A 13,678-nucleotide genomic window follows, 5' to 3' on the forward strand; every position below is an offset into this window, starting at 1 on the left:
GTTAACATTGGTGTTAGGTATTGTGCTAAGCAGATCTTCATATTTGTTATTTTTTAAGAAACTGTCTTAAATAGCAAATGTATTTATTTGAAAGAGTGTCAAGTAGTGGGGCTGGGAGGTGGAGAGGGAGAAGAGGAATGAAAGAGATATTTTTCATCTGGTGGTTCATGGCCTAATGAGCAACAAAATTCCACAACAGAGGCTAGACCGAGCTAAAGCCAGGAGCCAGGAAATCCTTCCAGAGCTCCCATTTGTGTGGCAGTGACTTGAGCCACCATTTGTTACTTCCCAAGCATATTAGCAGGGAGCTGGATCAGAAGCCCAGGACAAGCAGGATTCGCACATGCAATGTTTAATGCCATGCAATGAACATGCAAACATCACTTTGACATACAATGCAGTAGTCCCAGGAGTCACAGCAGTTCCACAAGTCCAGCCCCAAGAGTTCGGTGTGGTATAGATCACATACCCAGAGAATAGGTTTTAAAATCTCTTTTGATACAACACCTAATCAACCCCTTCCACCCCATCAATCAATCCTGTTAATTTCTCCTCCTTTCACTTTTTGTCCTTGTCCACCACTACAGCTTGCTAAGATAACTGCTACAGGCTGACAATCAATGTCCTTGACTGCCTGCTACACTTTATCCTCTGCTGCAGCCAGAATCACCTTTCAGAAGGGTAAATTCAATCACCCCTTCTAAAAACGCCAACTTTTTCCATTGCCTTTAAAGTAGAACCCAAATTCTAATAAATCCTGCAAGATCTCCTGATGCTGCCTTCCTCTACTCCTACTGCTCACTCTCCATCTCCCACACTGGGTCCCAAGCACATAAAGCATTCATTTCTTCCTATGTACCTCTGCTTTTTCAGAGGTGCTATTCATACGTGTTCCATGTCCTCTCACCCTTTTTCTAGTTTGTGTTTCTGTTTTATCACACACCTTGATAAGCTTATACTACCTCATATTTCCCCTTCAAACAATCAGTACCCTTCCGAGTTACTGTAGTCCTGATTTTTCAAAACTATGTTTGATTTTTTTTTTGCTAATGCCAAGAATTAGCTTTTCCCTTCCTCACTATTCACATATTCTGAATGATATAATTAGCACTTCATTATATCTAATTGGACCTTTATTATAGTCAAACCCTAACACTTACTAAAATACTACTTTGTACTGGCTTCTGCCTTATACATTTTGGCTCACTTTAGTTCTTATAGAAACTCTTTAAAAAGACTACTGAGATGGATATTAGCACATTAATTTTATAAAGGATAAGTCTAAAAGATGAAGTCCCAGGCTTGAGTTAAAAAAAAATAGTGGATGTAACAAAAATAGCCCTCATTTTTTCACAAGTCCTCTGCTGTTCTCTAATTGCATTACACAGTTCTTGTTACCCAGACAAGCTTCACAATAGCAGCAACAAAGTGGGAAAGTTGTGATCGGAGCTCTTCCTATTTCTGTCTAGACATATTAGGCATGTTGGAAATAAATCAAAAGCATTTATTTTTTTTAATGGACAAAATCATCTATAGTGCTAAAACTTGGATTTCTCCCAGAAAAGTAAGCCGAGATATACTCTATTCTTCTTTGCCTTTTTTGTTATATACAAAAAGGTTAAGTACTATAAAAACAGTAATATATACATGTCTTTTAAGGTGATACTCTAAAATCTTAAAATTTCAGAGTCCTGAAGATGTTTTAGTGTGATTTCTGAGGGTAAAACTACATCACAGGAAAATTCTATAATGCTATCCTTGTACTCCCGGTTTCAGGGCACCTCCCAACACCAAGCAGTGTGAGATCGATTCAGCTGTGAAACCCCAGGTTCTCACCATGAAGTCATGGTTAAAAATAAGAAGATAGGGCCCGGCGGCATGGCCTAGCGGCTAAAGTCCTCGCCTTGAAAGCCCCGGGATCCCATATGGGCGCCGGCTCTGGTCCCAGCAGCTCCACTTCCCATCCAATTCCCTGCTTGTGGCCTGGGAAAGCAGTTGAGGATGGCGGCCCCTGCACCCGCGTGGGAGACCCGGAAGAGGTTCCAGGTTCCCGGCTTCGGATCGGAGCGCACCGGCCCGTTGCAGCTCACTTGGGGAGTGAATCATCGGACAGAAGATCTTCCTCTCTGTCTCTCCTCCTGTCTGTATATCTGGCTGTAATAAAATGAATAAATCTTTTAAAAAAAATAAGGAGATAGATCCAGGGTTATTGACACAACAGGTGAAACAACCAGCTGCAACTCCTGCATCACTTATGGGCACTGACTGGTATCCAAGCTGCTCCACTTTCAGTCCAGCTCCCTACTAATAGCCAGGGAAACAAGCAGAATAGTGCTCCAGGGCATGGAGCCCTGCCACCCATGTGGAAGACTTGGAAAGACACTCTTGGCTATAGCGTTGGCTCCAGTTTAGCCATTGCAGCTGTTTGGGGAGTGAACCAGTAGATGAAAGACCTCTCTCTGGTTCTAACTCTCTAACTCTGACTTTCAAACAAACAAATAAATCCTAAAAATTTTTAATTCAAAAATAAGAATGAGAAAGAACATGATCACAAGTATTTGGAGAAAGGCAGAGACAAAATCAAGGTACTCTTTCTGATGCTCTCAATCACTGTTCATGTCTTTTCCCACCCAAGCCGCAGTCAGAGACCTTCTGGGGAATATCAACTGTTGAAGCAATGTTGTCTAAACTGGCTCTTTGTCTTCAGCATGTCTCTGGCCCAAGCTGTCTCAATGTGGCTCTGAATATAATTTTCCTAACATAGCAATCAATTTAAACCTATTATCTCTTCTCTATCTCAGCCTCTCACCTAGATTCCATGCAATCTATAAAAATAATCTCCTTTTATCATGCATGATTGGTAAAATTGCTGAATACATATCTCCTAGGTGCAAATATGTATTGATTTAATTAAATATCGGCATGCTCTATTGCACCAAATGATCATGCACATGATAGTATTACACCAAAATCAGAACTAAAGGATGAGATGTAAATAAACATAAATGAAAGTTATAACATTTTTACAAACCACAGTTGATCCAATTCTAAAAATACAATGATGTCTGTACCCTATATGGGCAACACTGGTGTATAGGATAAAATGACAGTTGAGGCATGCTCAGAACATTTGAACTTCTGAGCATAAGCCACATCTGCATTTTCCTTTCCTACAAAACATCTGATGTTCTAGCACTACTGAATTCATTGGGGTATTGAATGTATTGATTTCCCTCCCGCAACAATGGCCTTTCTTCACATTCCCTCTTACAGACCATCTCATTCTTTTAAAAAATATATATATTATTTTATTGTAAACTCAGATATGCAGAGAGGAGGAGAGACAGAGAGGAAGATCTTCCATTTGCTGATTCACTCTCCAAGTGGCCACAACAGCCACAATTATGCCGATCCGAAGCCAGGAGCCCGGAGCCTCCACTGAGTCTCCCACATGGGGTACAGGGTCCCAAGGTTTTGGGCCATCCTCGATTGCTTTCCCAAGCCATAAGCAGGGGGCTATATGGGAAGAGGGGACCTCCAGGATTAGAATGAACACCCATATGGGATCCCGGCATATGCAAGGCAGGGACGTTAGCCACTAGGCTACCATGCCAGGCCCCAGATCATCTCATTCTTAAGGACCCAGTTTAAATTATCAGTTCATCATCCCTGCCTCTTACAAACCTGTGAATACACATTAGCAGAACACATTCCTCCCACCAAGAAACTGAAATCCTTGGATGACGTACAGCCTACTGAATTTTCATTATCTGATTGTAAGGACCCCTTCCTGTTTAGACAGTAAGCTCCTTGAGCACAGGATCTATGGATTAATCACCTTTAGACTCCAGAAGCAAACACAGGACTCCAACCACACAGATACATATCAATGTTCGCTGAAAGAATGGTACAAAACATTGGTCTTAACATTTTCCTTTCTGCCCCTGGTTGGACTCCATGTAAAACTGGACAGACTCCACGTTACATCCATCTAAATTACCACATTAAGGATCCTCCCTGGAGTTGCACAACACAGATTTTTCTCTTTTATAAACTCAACAGTGGTACAATACAAAACAGTGTGTATATGTCTATATAGCTAGACATTTGAATATTTCCAGAGCATGCATACAAAAATGTATAGAAGAGGAACATCTGAAGACCTTAGCTCCAGTCCAAGCACTCCCACTAACAAATATATGGATAATCATCATAAAGATGTAGAGTTAAATCATTATTTTCATAAACATTTTGCCTAGTTATGATGAGCCTTTAAAAATGTGTTCATGTTCAATACCTTATTTAACTTTCACAACCAGTTGGTGAAGTAGGTCTTATCTACACGTCATTTTGGTCTGAGAAAAAAAACAGGGCACAAAAGAAGCAGGTGACTTTCTGAGGCTACTCAGCTAGTACATGACACAGCCAAGTTCAGTGAGATTTCCCCGTTCCTATTCCTCGCTTAACGTTCTTTTCTACAGCACCTCTCTGAGATTTTTCAAGGAAAAAAGAAGCAAGACAAGAAATATTTGAGGCTATACACAGACAAAGGTAAACTTCAGAAAGGGATTACCTGATTTATCCCTCTGCTTAAAATTTTTTATTCTATATTCTCACTGCTTTGAGTTTTTCACATTGTTTTGCAAACTGCCTAAAATTTAAAATGCAAGGATTCGCTTAACTAGTAAGACAGAATACATTTATCCCTAACAATGTTAGATGGATAGTGATCATTTAAAAATGTGAGTAGGGCCTGGCACATTAGCCTAGCTGCTAAAGTCCTCACCTTGCACGCACCAGGATCCCATCTGGGAGCTGGTGCTAATCCCAATGGCCCCGCTTCCCATCCAGCTCCATGCCTGTAGCCTAGAAAAGCAGTTGAAGATGGCCCAAAACCTTGGGATCCTGTACCCATGTGGGAGACCCAGAAGAAGTTCCTGGATCCTGGCTTTGGATCGGCACAGCTCCAGCCGTTGTGGCTGCTTGGGGAATAAAGCCACAAACAGAAGATCTTCCTCTCTGTCTATCTGACTTTCCAAGGAAAATAAAAATAAATCTTTTCAAAAATGTGTGTAAGTTCATGTTATTAATAGTTTTCCTCTTAGAATAAAACTGAGAACTTCACATGGGAGATACTATGAATTTTGGTTGCATAAAATGAAGAGCTGGGCAACTTTACAATATGAGCCGATATATTTCTACAAGAAAAAAAAAACAGAAAAATATTTCTAGTATTTTTACCATAAAGAAACATTGAATGTTTAAGCAACTGGATAATGCATATCATGATTGGACATTACATAGAAAATCCTTGTATAGAGACACTACAAAGCTAGTATAGTAGTACAGCAAGTAAGCCGCCATTACAATGCCAGTATGGGTACAAGTTGGAAACCCAGTGGCTCCATTTCTGACCCACCTCTCTGCTAATTTGCCTAGAAAAGCTACACAATATGTCCCAGGTGCTTGGCCCAGCACCTACTTGTGAGACTGGGCTTGTTCTGGGCTCCAAGTTTCAACATGGCCCATCCCAGGGCATCGTCTCTAATTATCTCTACCTCTCTACCTATAACTCCACCTTTCAATAAATAAATCTTTAAAAACCCATAAATATATATATATATACATATATATATATATATATATATATATATATATATAAGTCTCATGCCTCAGTAAAATACATTTTTCAAATATTAGAGCTTTAAAAAATACAGCTGAGATCATATAGTAGTGACCATGGGTAAAGCCAGCGATAATGAAAGCAAGAAAATAGAAGGGAAATAGGTAGCTAAATCCTATTAAGTCTTTGAGTAAGTTTCAATATAATTACCTGAAGTCAGAGGACCACTGAGAACACAAGAAAAAATCAATGCTTAAAGGCTTAAACTTAATGAGGGAGACATTTTTTTTTAATTTAGTGACAAAAAAAGCCTCCCAAGATCAGAAAGCTAATTAACAAAACAAATTATATATCTTCCTAGACACACAGCGGGATGGCATTTGCCAACCTTACGTGCACTTAGGTATAACCAATGGCTGGATTCTGGCCAATGACATTTGCACAGCCCTGGCCCGTAGAACCCTTCTGCTGATAATTTTCTATTCACTCTCCCATTCCAAGGCAACCTGCAATGTCATATATGGCACATGATAGGCCCACAAGAGGGTGGACACCAAAGTGTCTGACACAACTTTCCTATAAATAAAGGCATGGATCAGTTTGGATTCTTTCTTGCTCACTTTGTCTCCTCTCCTCTTTACTTCTTCTAACTTACACTTTAAAAGCTCACTTCAGAAGATATCTGAAAAAAAGGCCTACGAAGAGGGAAATGTGGAGTTGCAAGAGTGTATATCGTGCTCACTAGACATCAGATGCTGCAAGAGGCCAGAAGCAGGCTGAAAACGGTGAAGCTTGTAAGGATTGGGTATTTGTGATTTGTGTTACAGTGGATGTTGGAGGTGAGCAGAAGAATGGAATCAAGGATATCTACATCTTGTGAATGGAACAATTGAGAGAATGGATGTTCAATTACCTGGGCCTGGGAGATAAGAGCATGTGTCTCTACTCTCAGGACTCTGGAACCCATAGGAGCTTTGCAGTTCAGTAGTTCAGCTACATTATGAACTAACTGGGTTTCTGTGAACTTACTTGGAAACCTAATCAGTGCTTACTACATTTTTATCACAAGGAAACAACTAAAAATCCCAATAATGTCTTACAAATGAGCTTTATAAATACAGTTTCAAAAAAAGAGCAATGACATTTAACCTCTAGCTGTGATGACTGCCCCAGTTGCTTTAAAGTACCTTTAGCTCCTCGGTTTAACCCAAGTTCAACAACCAGGGTTTTGGATTTGAAGCTTGTTTAATTTATGTTACAATTCTAAGAAGTGTTGGCATGGGGGGGTTAGGAAGAGTGTAAGTGGGGGCTGGATGGCAAAACATCAGGAACAGATGCTTTTGCAAAGCAGGCTAGCGTATAAGAAACAGAGATAGCGCTGGGGGTGGCGGGAGTCCAGGAAATAGGTTCAGCTGCATGAGCTGCTTGCAGGAAGATGACTTGTCAGTTATTCTGATCATAGCAAAGGCTACATCTCTACATACAGGGGAGATTTCACAGATATCTAGATAAGTTATCATGGCTCATGCAGAGATCTGTTAACAGAAAGTCAAAATGGATACCCCAAGGTATTTCCATCTGAAGCATTTTGAGAGCTTGGGAAATATACGTGTGGGAATAATGAAACGCAGTTTGCTAACAATGGATAATCAGAACAGTCTTTTGATACCTGTCCTGTCAAAATCAAAACTTCAGGAGAGTAAAGGCAGGATTTGAGTATAAACGGGCCAAGCAGTTCACAATGCTTATGTGTTCGGTAAAATGCAAAACATTTAGATTTAAAACAAAAAAGCAGTGTTACCTGATTAATTGCTGGATAATTAAAAGTATAATTAACCACACTACGTTATTTTCCCACACAGTCTCTTACACAAGAGTGTACAAAATCTTGTTTCTGCCTCCGTTCAATATCTACCTGCAGGGCTATTCTGAGGACTGCTTTCTCTTTGAACTCTGCTCTACCACTTCCCTGGCATCTCACTGCTCAAAGCATCAGACGCTTCATCATCACCTGCAGTCACGTGAAGAAAGTTATAAGTCACCCTGATAACCAGTTGCTATGCTCCAGACTTCACAGTAGCTTTCTTGCATGAACCGATTAAATTCACACAAAAACAGGCGATTTTTTCCTAAATATTTCTCTGAACACAGTTCCACTTATGTTTTGCTGAGGAAGAAAGGAGTTCATCTGTCTAAATCATTATGCTTAACACCCACTGCCAACAACATCCCCCTGGAAGAACTGATAAAACCTGATTCTTCCATCTGAAAACACTTGTCCATTTCTACCTGACAAGATGAATATAGGGAGCACATATTCTCAAAGTATTGGCCTCAATGATCACACAATGTCTCAACTTCAAGAACCATCCTCACAAATATAAAATACAATAATGGCAATAATACTTACACTGATGGGATCTATCACATGTTTAGTGGATAGTACATTGCGTTATGATCATCTTAATTAGCGAATCCAATTTACCACATTGGATTTGGCAGAACAAAACACTAATTTATGACTGTGTGGCAGTAAGGCTAAAACAGATTACTGATGACTCAAACAATTTGCACTTTTTCTGATGACGCTGAATATTTGCTCTACTAAAAATGTCTTTCAGTTGTGAGCTGGCAATAACCATTGTAATTAATTTACAGCAGGTGACATACTGGTAAGCTAAGTTATGTACACATAAATGATAGTTCAGACTCCCAAATTTTGCAAATTTCAGTGACACAAAAATGATTTCTCACTTGTGCCATACTGTCCATTAATTGTCAGTTGTCACCCTGTTCCACATCCTCTTCATTTTGGTGCCCTAACCGAAAGAGAAGCTGAGAATCTTTGATCTGGACTGATGCCAGTTATTATGTCAGAGAGAAAACACAATGAGGCAGAAACCAAAAAAATAAAAACTCAGAGCTTCTATCTGAAATTCATCTCACTCCTACCGATGTTTCATTAGCCAAACATGATGCAGCAAATATGTGAAATATCAACAGTGATTAGGTATAGAGAAGCAAAAGCCAGGGAATAAAGCACAGGAGAAAAAAAACTGAGTTGGGTTTCATCTTCATTTCTCTGAGTCTTGGTGTCTGAATTGCTAAAAGAGTGTTAACAGTAGATAGCACTTCCACTCTTGATTTTTCTCACAGATTTACCGTAAGGCTCAAACACGTAACACACATAGAGTCTGAACAATTCAGAACACTGTGCAAGTAAAAGAATTCTTTATTGCATTTATTGTGAAAATTTACATATCTGGAAGATTAATACACAGATTACAATGTTCTTTGTCCTTATTTGAAATAACTTTCTGCCAAAGGAAGAAAAGTTTATGACACTCTATACACATAGATTTTTAAACCAAAAGGTAAAAGCAGGAGTAGGATATACCCATTGCTATACTTCCTCAAGACATTACTTCTAATTTAAACTAATGCAAAAAACTATCAAAATCCAACTGATTGAAAATGTCATCACAAAGGAAAAGAAGTCTCAGCCCAAAAGATTCATAAAATAGTAAATGCCAACCAGAGCACTTATCAAAATGAGGAGTATTCCAGCTTGAACTGGACAAGGAGAAATGAAATGGCCTCCTGTGAATTGTATCATAGCTGACAAAGGGGCTTATTATCTTTTATTGATTGGCTAGAAGTTCTGATATCTTCCCTACTGCAGTTTCTCTGACAATCTCTGCAGAATAGGAGTCCTTAATATGCCACAACTCTGCTACTAGCCCAGCAAGTTAAGAAAATGGAATGTCTTTTGTACTTCTTTTTCCAAAGAGAGCCTGAACAGACCTTACAAGATAGCTTGGACAATGTCTGTAATATTTTGTTTTAATTTGCCAGCTAGTCTTGTTCATTGTGGTTTTTACAGTATGGGTCATTTTCACTCCATTTACCCTGGATGAAAAATAACCTGCCTGAAGTAGTTTCTAAGTATCTAGTTCTGTTTAAGGTAGGTGGGACAATGAGCCTCGCCTCTGATTCTCAGCTATCATCTGACACTTTCTATCAGATTATTCCGGAAGGTATTTCTCAGGAGAAAGTTGGGTAAATGTCCAGAAACTCCTACTTCAACCCCTACTCTAACTTCAGATGATAATCAGAGTTAACCCAAACTAGTGTTGGTCACGTCATTCCCTTTACCCAAACACTGGTCTGCTTGGACATGGGGGCGGGATGTAGCCCAGATCTGAAGAGGGAGACAAAATTAGTCCTCTGCACATGGTAATGGTAGAGACGGGGACAGGTGACTCCTCTACAAGGGCTTTCTTTGGATATAAAAGAATTTAACCCCACACAGAGATAGTTGGTATCCCCTGACCCTTCCTCTTTTCCCTTTTATGGGGATGCTGGTAGGAGGACACCATGACTGGAGCTGTGGCTGCTACCATGAAATCACAAAAGTATACAGAGACCATAGTTCAGCATGTAAAGACGACAGAATGGAATGAAAGAAAGAGATCTGCTCTAATTGTTGATATTCTCTCTACGTGATTTTCAGTGCTTCTCATTCAGATACCCAGTTTTTGATTTAAACTTATGCCTGATTTCCATTCTTACTTGCCAGGAGGCTCCAATATTTAGCCACTTCTCCTTATAAACCATCTGGAACTTTTGGAAAGTCCTCCTGATAAGAGACATAACTAAAGACCCTGTGCATCACCATTACTCAAAATAACATCACATTACATGGTGATGAAATGCCAGTTCACATACTAAGATAAGCAGTAGCATATCTACAAAAGCAGTGATTTGCATCTGACATAATGTGATCTATAAAATCAGGCCATATATAGAAAAGGCAGATTTATTATCACATACAAGTCTTGGAAAAACTGGATTTACATAATAAAAAGCAGTGTCAATGCAGAATCAAAGTTCCTAACAGCATTAACATCAGAAATTTTCCTTTCTGTTCTTCCAAGTCTCAACAGATAAAGGAAGGCCCAGGAATGGTGAGTATCCTGATTCCAGACTAGAAGGTCTACAGTGATGAATTCAGTATTTGAATAATTTTGTTGTTTCTTGCATCATTTTTATAATTTTTCAGTCTGTTACCATATATACTAAAATATCACCTGACTTAAAAGAATTTACCATGGTAAGTGGAGGAGAGAATGTTCACATCTTTAATTTTTAATATATAATTGCTTGATAGAAAATAGCATACAGTAAGATTTACTATGAAATACTGGCGTTAATAATTCCGTTCCTCTAAATTAACAAATATCTAAAATGGTATTAAAAGGTAAGTGAAAAGTTTAGAATCAAAGGATAGCTTTGTTCTCTCAAGTAGCATGCTCTCCTAATCAAGTTCAAATTTATAAAGTAAGCAAAAAAGAAGGAATTGTTAAAATGATGGGGGATCCATTAACTAGAATTATTGATAATTAGAAGAATGGTAGCAATTAGGAAGATCTTTCAAATGAAATTAAAACAGAGGCTACCTACCAGGAGCTGAACACTAGCCATAATTAGATTTGTGAAAAATGAATGCACCTATAGATCATTATGCTTATGAAATAAGCAAAGACAAATATCACTAATACATACAGTATGAAAATGAAAGCTAAATAAACATTTAAAAATTCTTCAGTCAAACCCAAAACTCTAAGCACTGTTCAGCAATTTAGAAAGAGCAAAATTAAAATGATTTTAGCACTGCTGTTATAAATTATTAAATTCTACCTGAAGAAAATCTGACCCACTCAAGAACCAAGTCATTTGCAAGACAGTAACCAACATGTTGCAGCAGTCATTCAATTCCATACCATTTGATTAACAGATCCCCAGTGGCTCAATATTAATCAATGAAGACAACAGGAGGCATTGAACTGACAGAAACCAGAATAAACAGCCCAACTATCACTTTGTCAATTAGAACTCTTCTGAAATAATGGGAGGGACCCTGTAAACATGTTAGAAATGGATGGAATCAGGTATCAAAACACTACAGATTCAGACCGGGATCTGAGATAACCTTACTCCTCTAGTATGTTGATGTAATATGAGTATGTAATGCTCACCAACAGCAGGCTGAACTTGTAAAGAGGTGTTCACGGAAGGTAGAATGGAAATATGGGTCTCAGATGCCTGAGACCATCAACCTACTATAATGGTATCAGCCCATGAGCCAAACTAAGAGAACCTCTATAACTGTGGCTCTTAGCAAAGTTTGGTCATTGATAATACCTGAATCACTCATTAAGAAACCCAAAAGTAAAAAGCAAAAAATTTTCACTTCAACAGGTGAATGAGATAGTACTTTGTTACAAGCTAATGCCAAAATATCATTTGAAACGAGTTATCATGTAATGCTCAATTGTGCTTTTAGATCACAATTTTCTCAAATAAAAACCTGAAAATGATGCATTTATAGTTGTTCCAATGATTGCTAACTTACATTGATAGCAGAACATAGGATTAGATAGTTCTTATTCTGTTGCCTTTTTGTGTTTCAAAACTGCCTTCAAAAATCTTGCTATCCCATCTTAAGCAAAGCAGCCTGGATAAAACCAAGAGAACAAAGTACCCTAGCTAGTTGACACTGTTTTATATAGTAAGCCAGCATACCAAAGTCATACAAAACCTTTAGCCATATGAACTGAGAGCACATTTCTCACAAATGAATTATTATGTTCCTTACCTTCACAGTAGGCAGAGTCTCCCTGGACAGAGATGTAACCGTTCTTGCACTCACAAGTAGCTTTTGTATTCCAGTTTTTGCACTCTGAATTTTCACCACATTTAGGTCCTTCAGCACAAAAGTTATGACCTAGAAGAAGCAAATGAATTCTTAAAGCATGAAAGAAGAGATTAAAACAACTCCAAATAATAAAGTATTAAATATGCTTTTTTACTATCTTTCTACAAGAGTAATTTTTAAATAATTGTCTTGTTATGAATTTAGAATAAAGTATTATATCAAAAGTATATGAGTATACATAAAATAAAATGGATACATTAAGAATCCGTATGTCATGTTTCACTCCTCATTAGGTCCCCCTCCCAACTGCCAAAGATAACTATTCTGAATTTAGTGTTAATCACTTTTTATAGTTTTATTATTTTACCATATGTAGTTACATATTGTCATTCCTAAACAATATACCATTTTGTCATTTTTGAAATTCACATAAATGAAACCATACTGCATTTCCCATCTATAGTACACTTTTTTCTATGAAAATGTGCTAATGCCAAAAGCATTCATTTGTCAATGTGGTAAACTGTGCCATAGTACAAATATTCCATTTTACCACAAATGCACATCTAACTTACTTGCAGGGTTTAAATTACACACAATGCTTCTATACAATGATGTCATAGTACTTTTTAAACCATTCTTGAATCTGTATTTACTCAACATTCTTTTTAGAAAAAAAGAGTTTTGTTTTAAATTATTTTGTTAGAGACACACACAGCAAGGGAGAGAGTAAGACAGAGAGCTTTTCCACTCATGAGTTCATGAACTGGCTGTTCTCCATTTTGAATTCTGTGTGACTTTCATATTTATCTTTGACTTTATCCAATCTCTCTCGAGCTGTTCTTGAGTTACCTACGTCATTTTCAATTTCACTTATTCTTATTTTCTAGAAATCTATTTTTCAATTTGCTTGATCAATGTTGACAGTGCCTTAATTTCTTTTTAAAAAATTTCTCTAAACATGTATCACAAAAAATTTTTTAATGATAACAGAAGTGTTTTCCATCTCTGATTTTTCAGTCTGAAGTTCGCACTGAGCATCATCCATTATGCCTGATTTGCTTGTGATTCAACTTTTTTTTAATTTGTGAGTTCAAATTTTTATAATTTAATATTCAGGGATTATTTAAGGTTTTAGTTTTAAAATTGTATTTTTTGGGAGAAGATTCACGTTAGCTTCTGTCAGGTGCCTAGGGCAACTACCAACCCCAAATCACTTTCGACCACATTTGTGCCTTGTGATGTGAGAATTCAGCCACACAGGTAGAATAAATTCTCCCTCTATGCCTGAAGGAGATCAAAGTTTGCTCTTCAAGGCCACAACCTAGAATCTGTAC

General features: G+C 38.0%; 1 protein-coding gene across 1 annotated transcript in view; it reads right to left on the minus strand.

Moving 5' to 3' along the window:
* NELL1 (neural EGFL like 1) overlaps positions 1–13,678 on the minus strand; it is an 860,846-nt gene that overhangs the window by 587,232 nt on the left and 259,936 nt on the right. The window contains exon 12 of the mRNA XM_058663250.1: positions 12,282–12,410. Coding sequence (XP_058519233.1) covers positions 12,282–12,410 — 129 coding nt within the window. The remainder of the gene's footprint in view (positions 1–12,281; positions 12,411–13,678) is intronic.

Source organism: Ochotona princeps, chromosome 4 (assembly GCF_030435755.1).
Source record: "Ochotona princeps isolate mOchPri1 chromosome 4, mOchPri1.hap1, whole genome shotgun sequence".
Taxonomy (NCBI): domain Eukaryota; kingdom Metazoa; phylum Chordata; class Mammalia; order Lagomorpha; family Ochotonidae; genus Ochotona; species Ochotona princeps.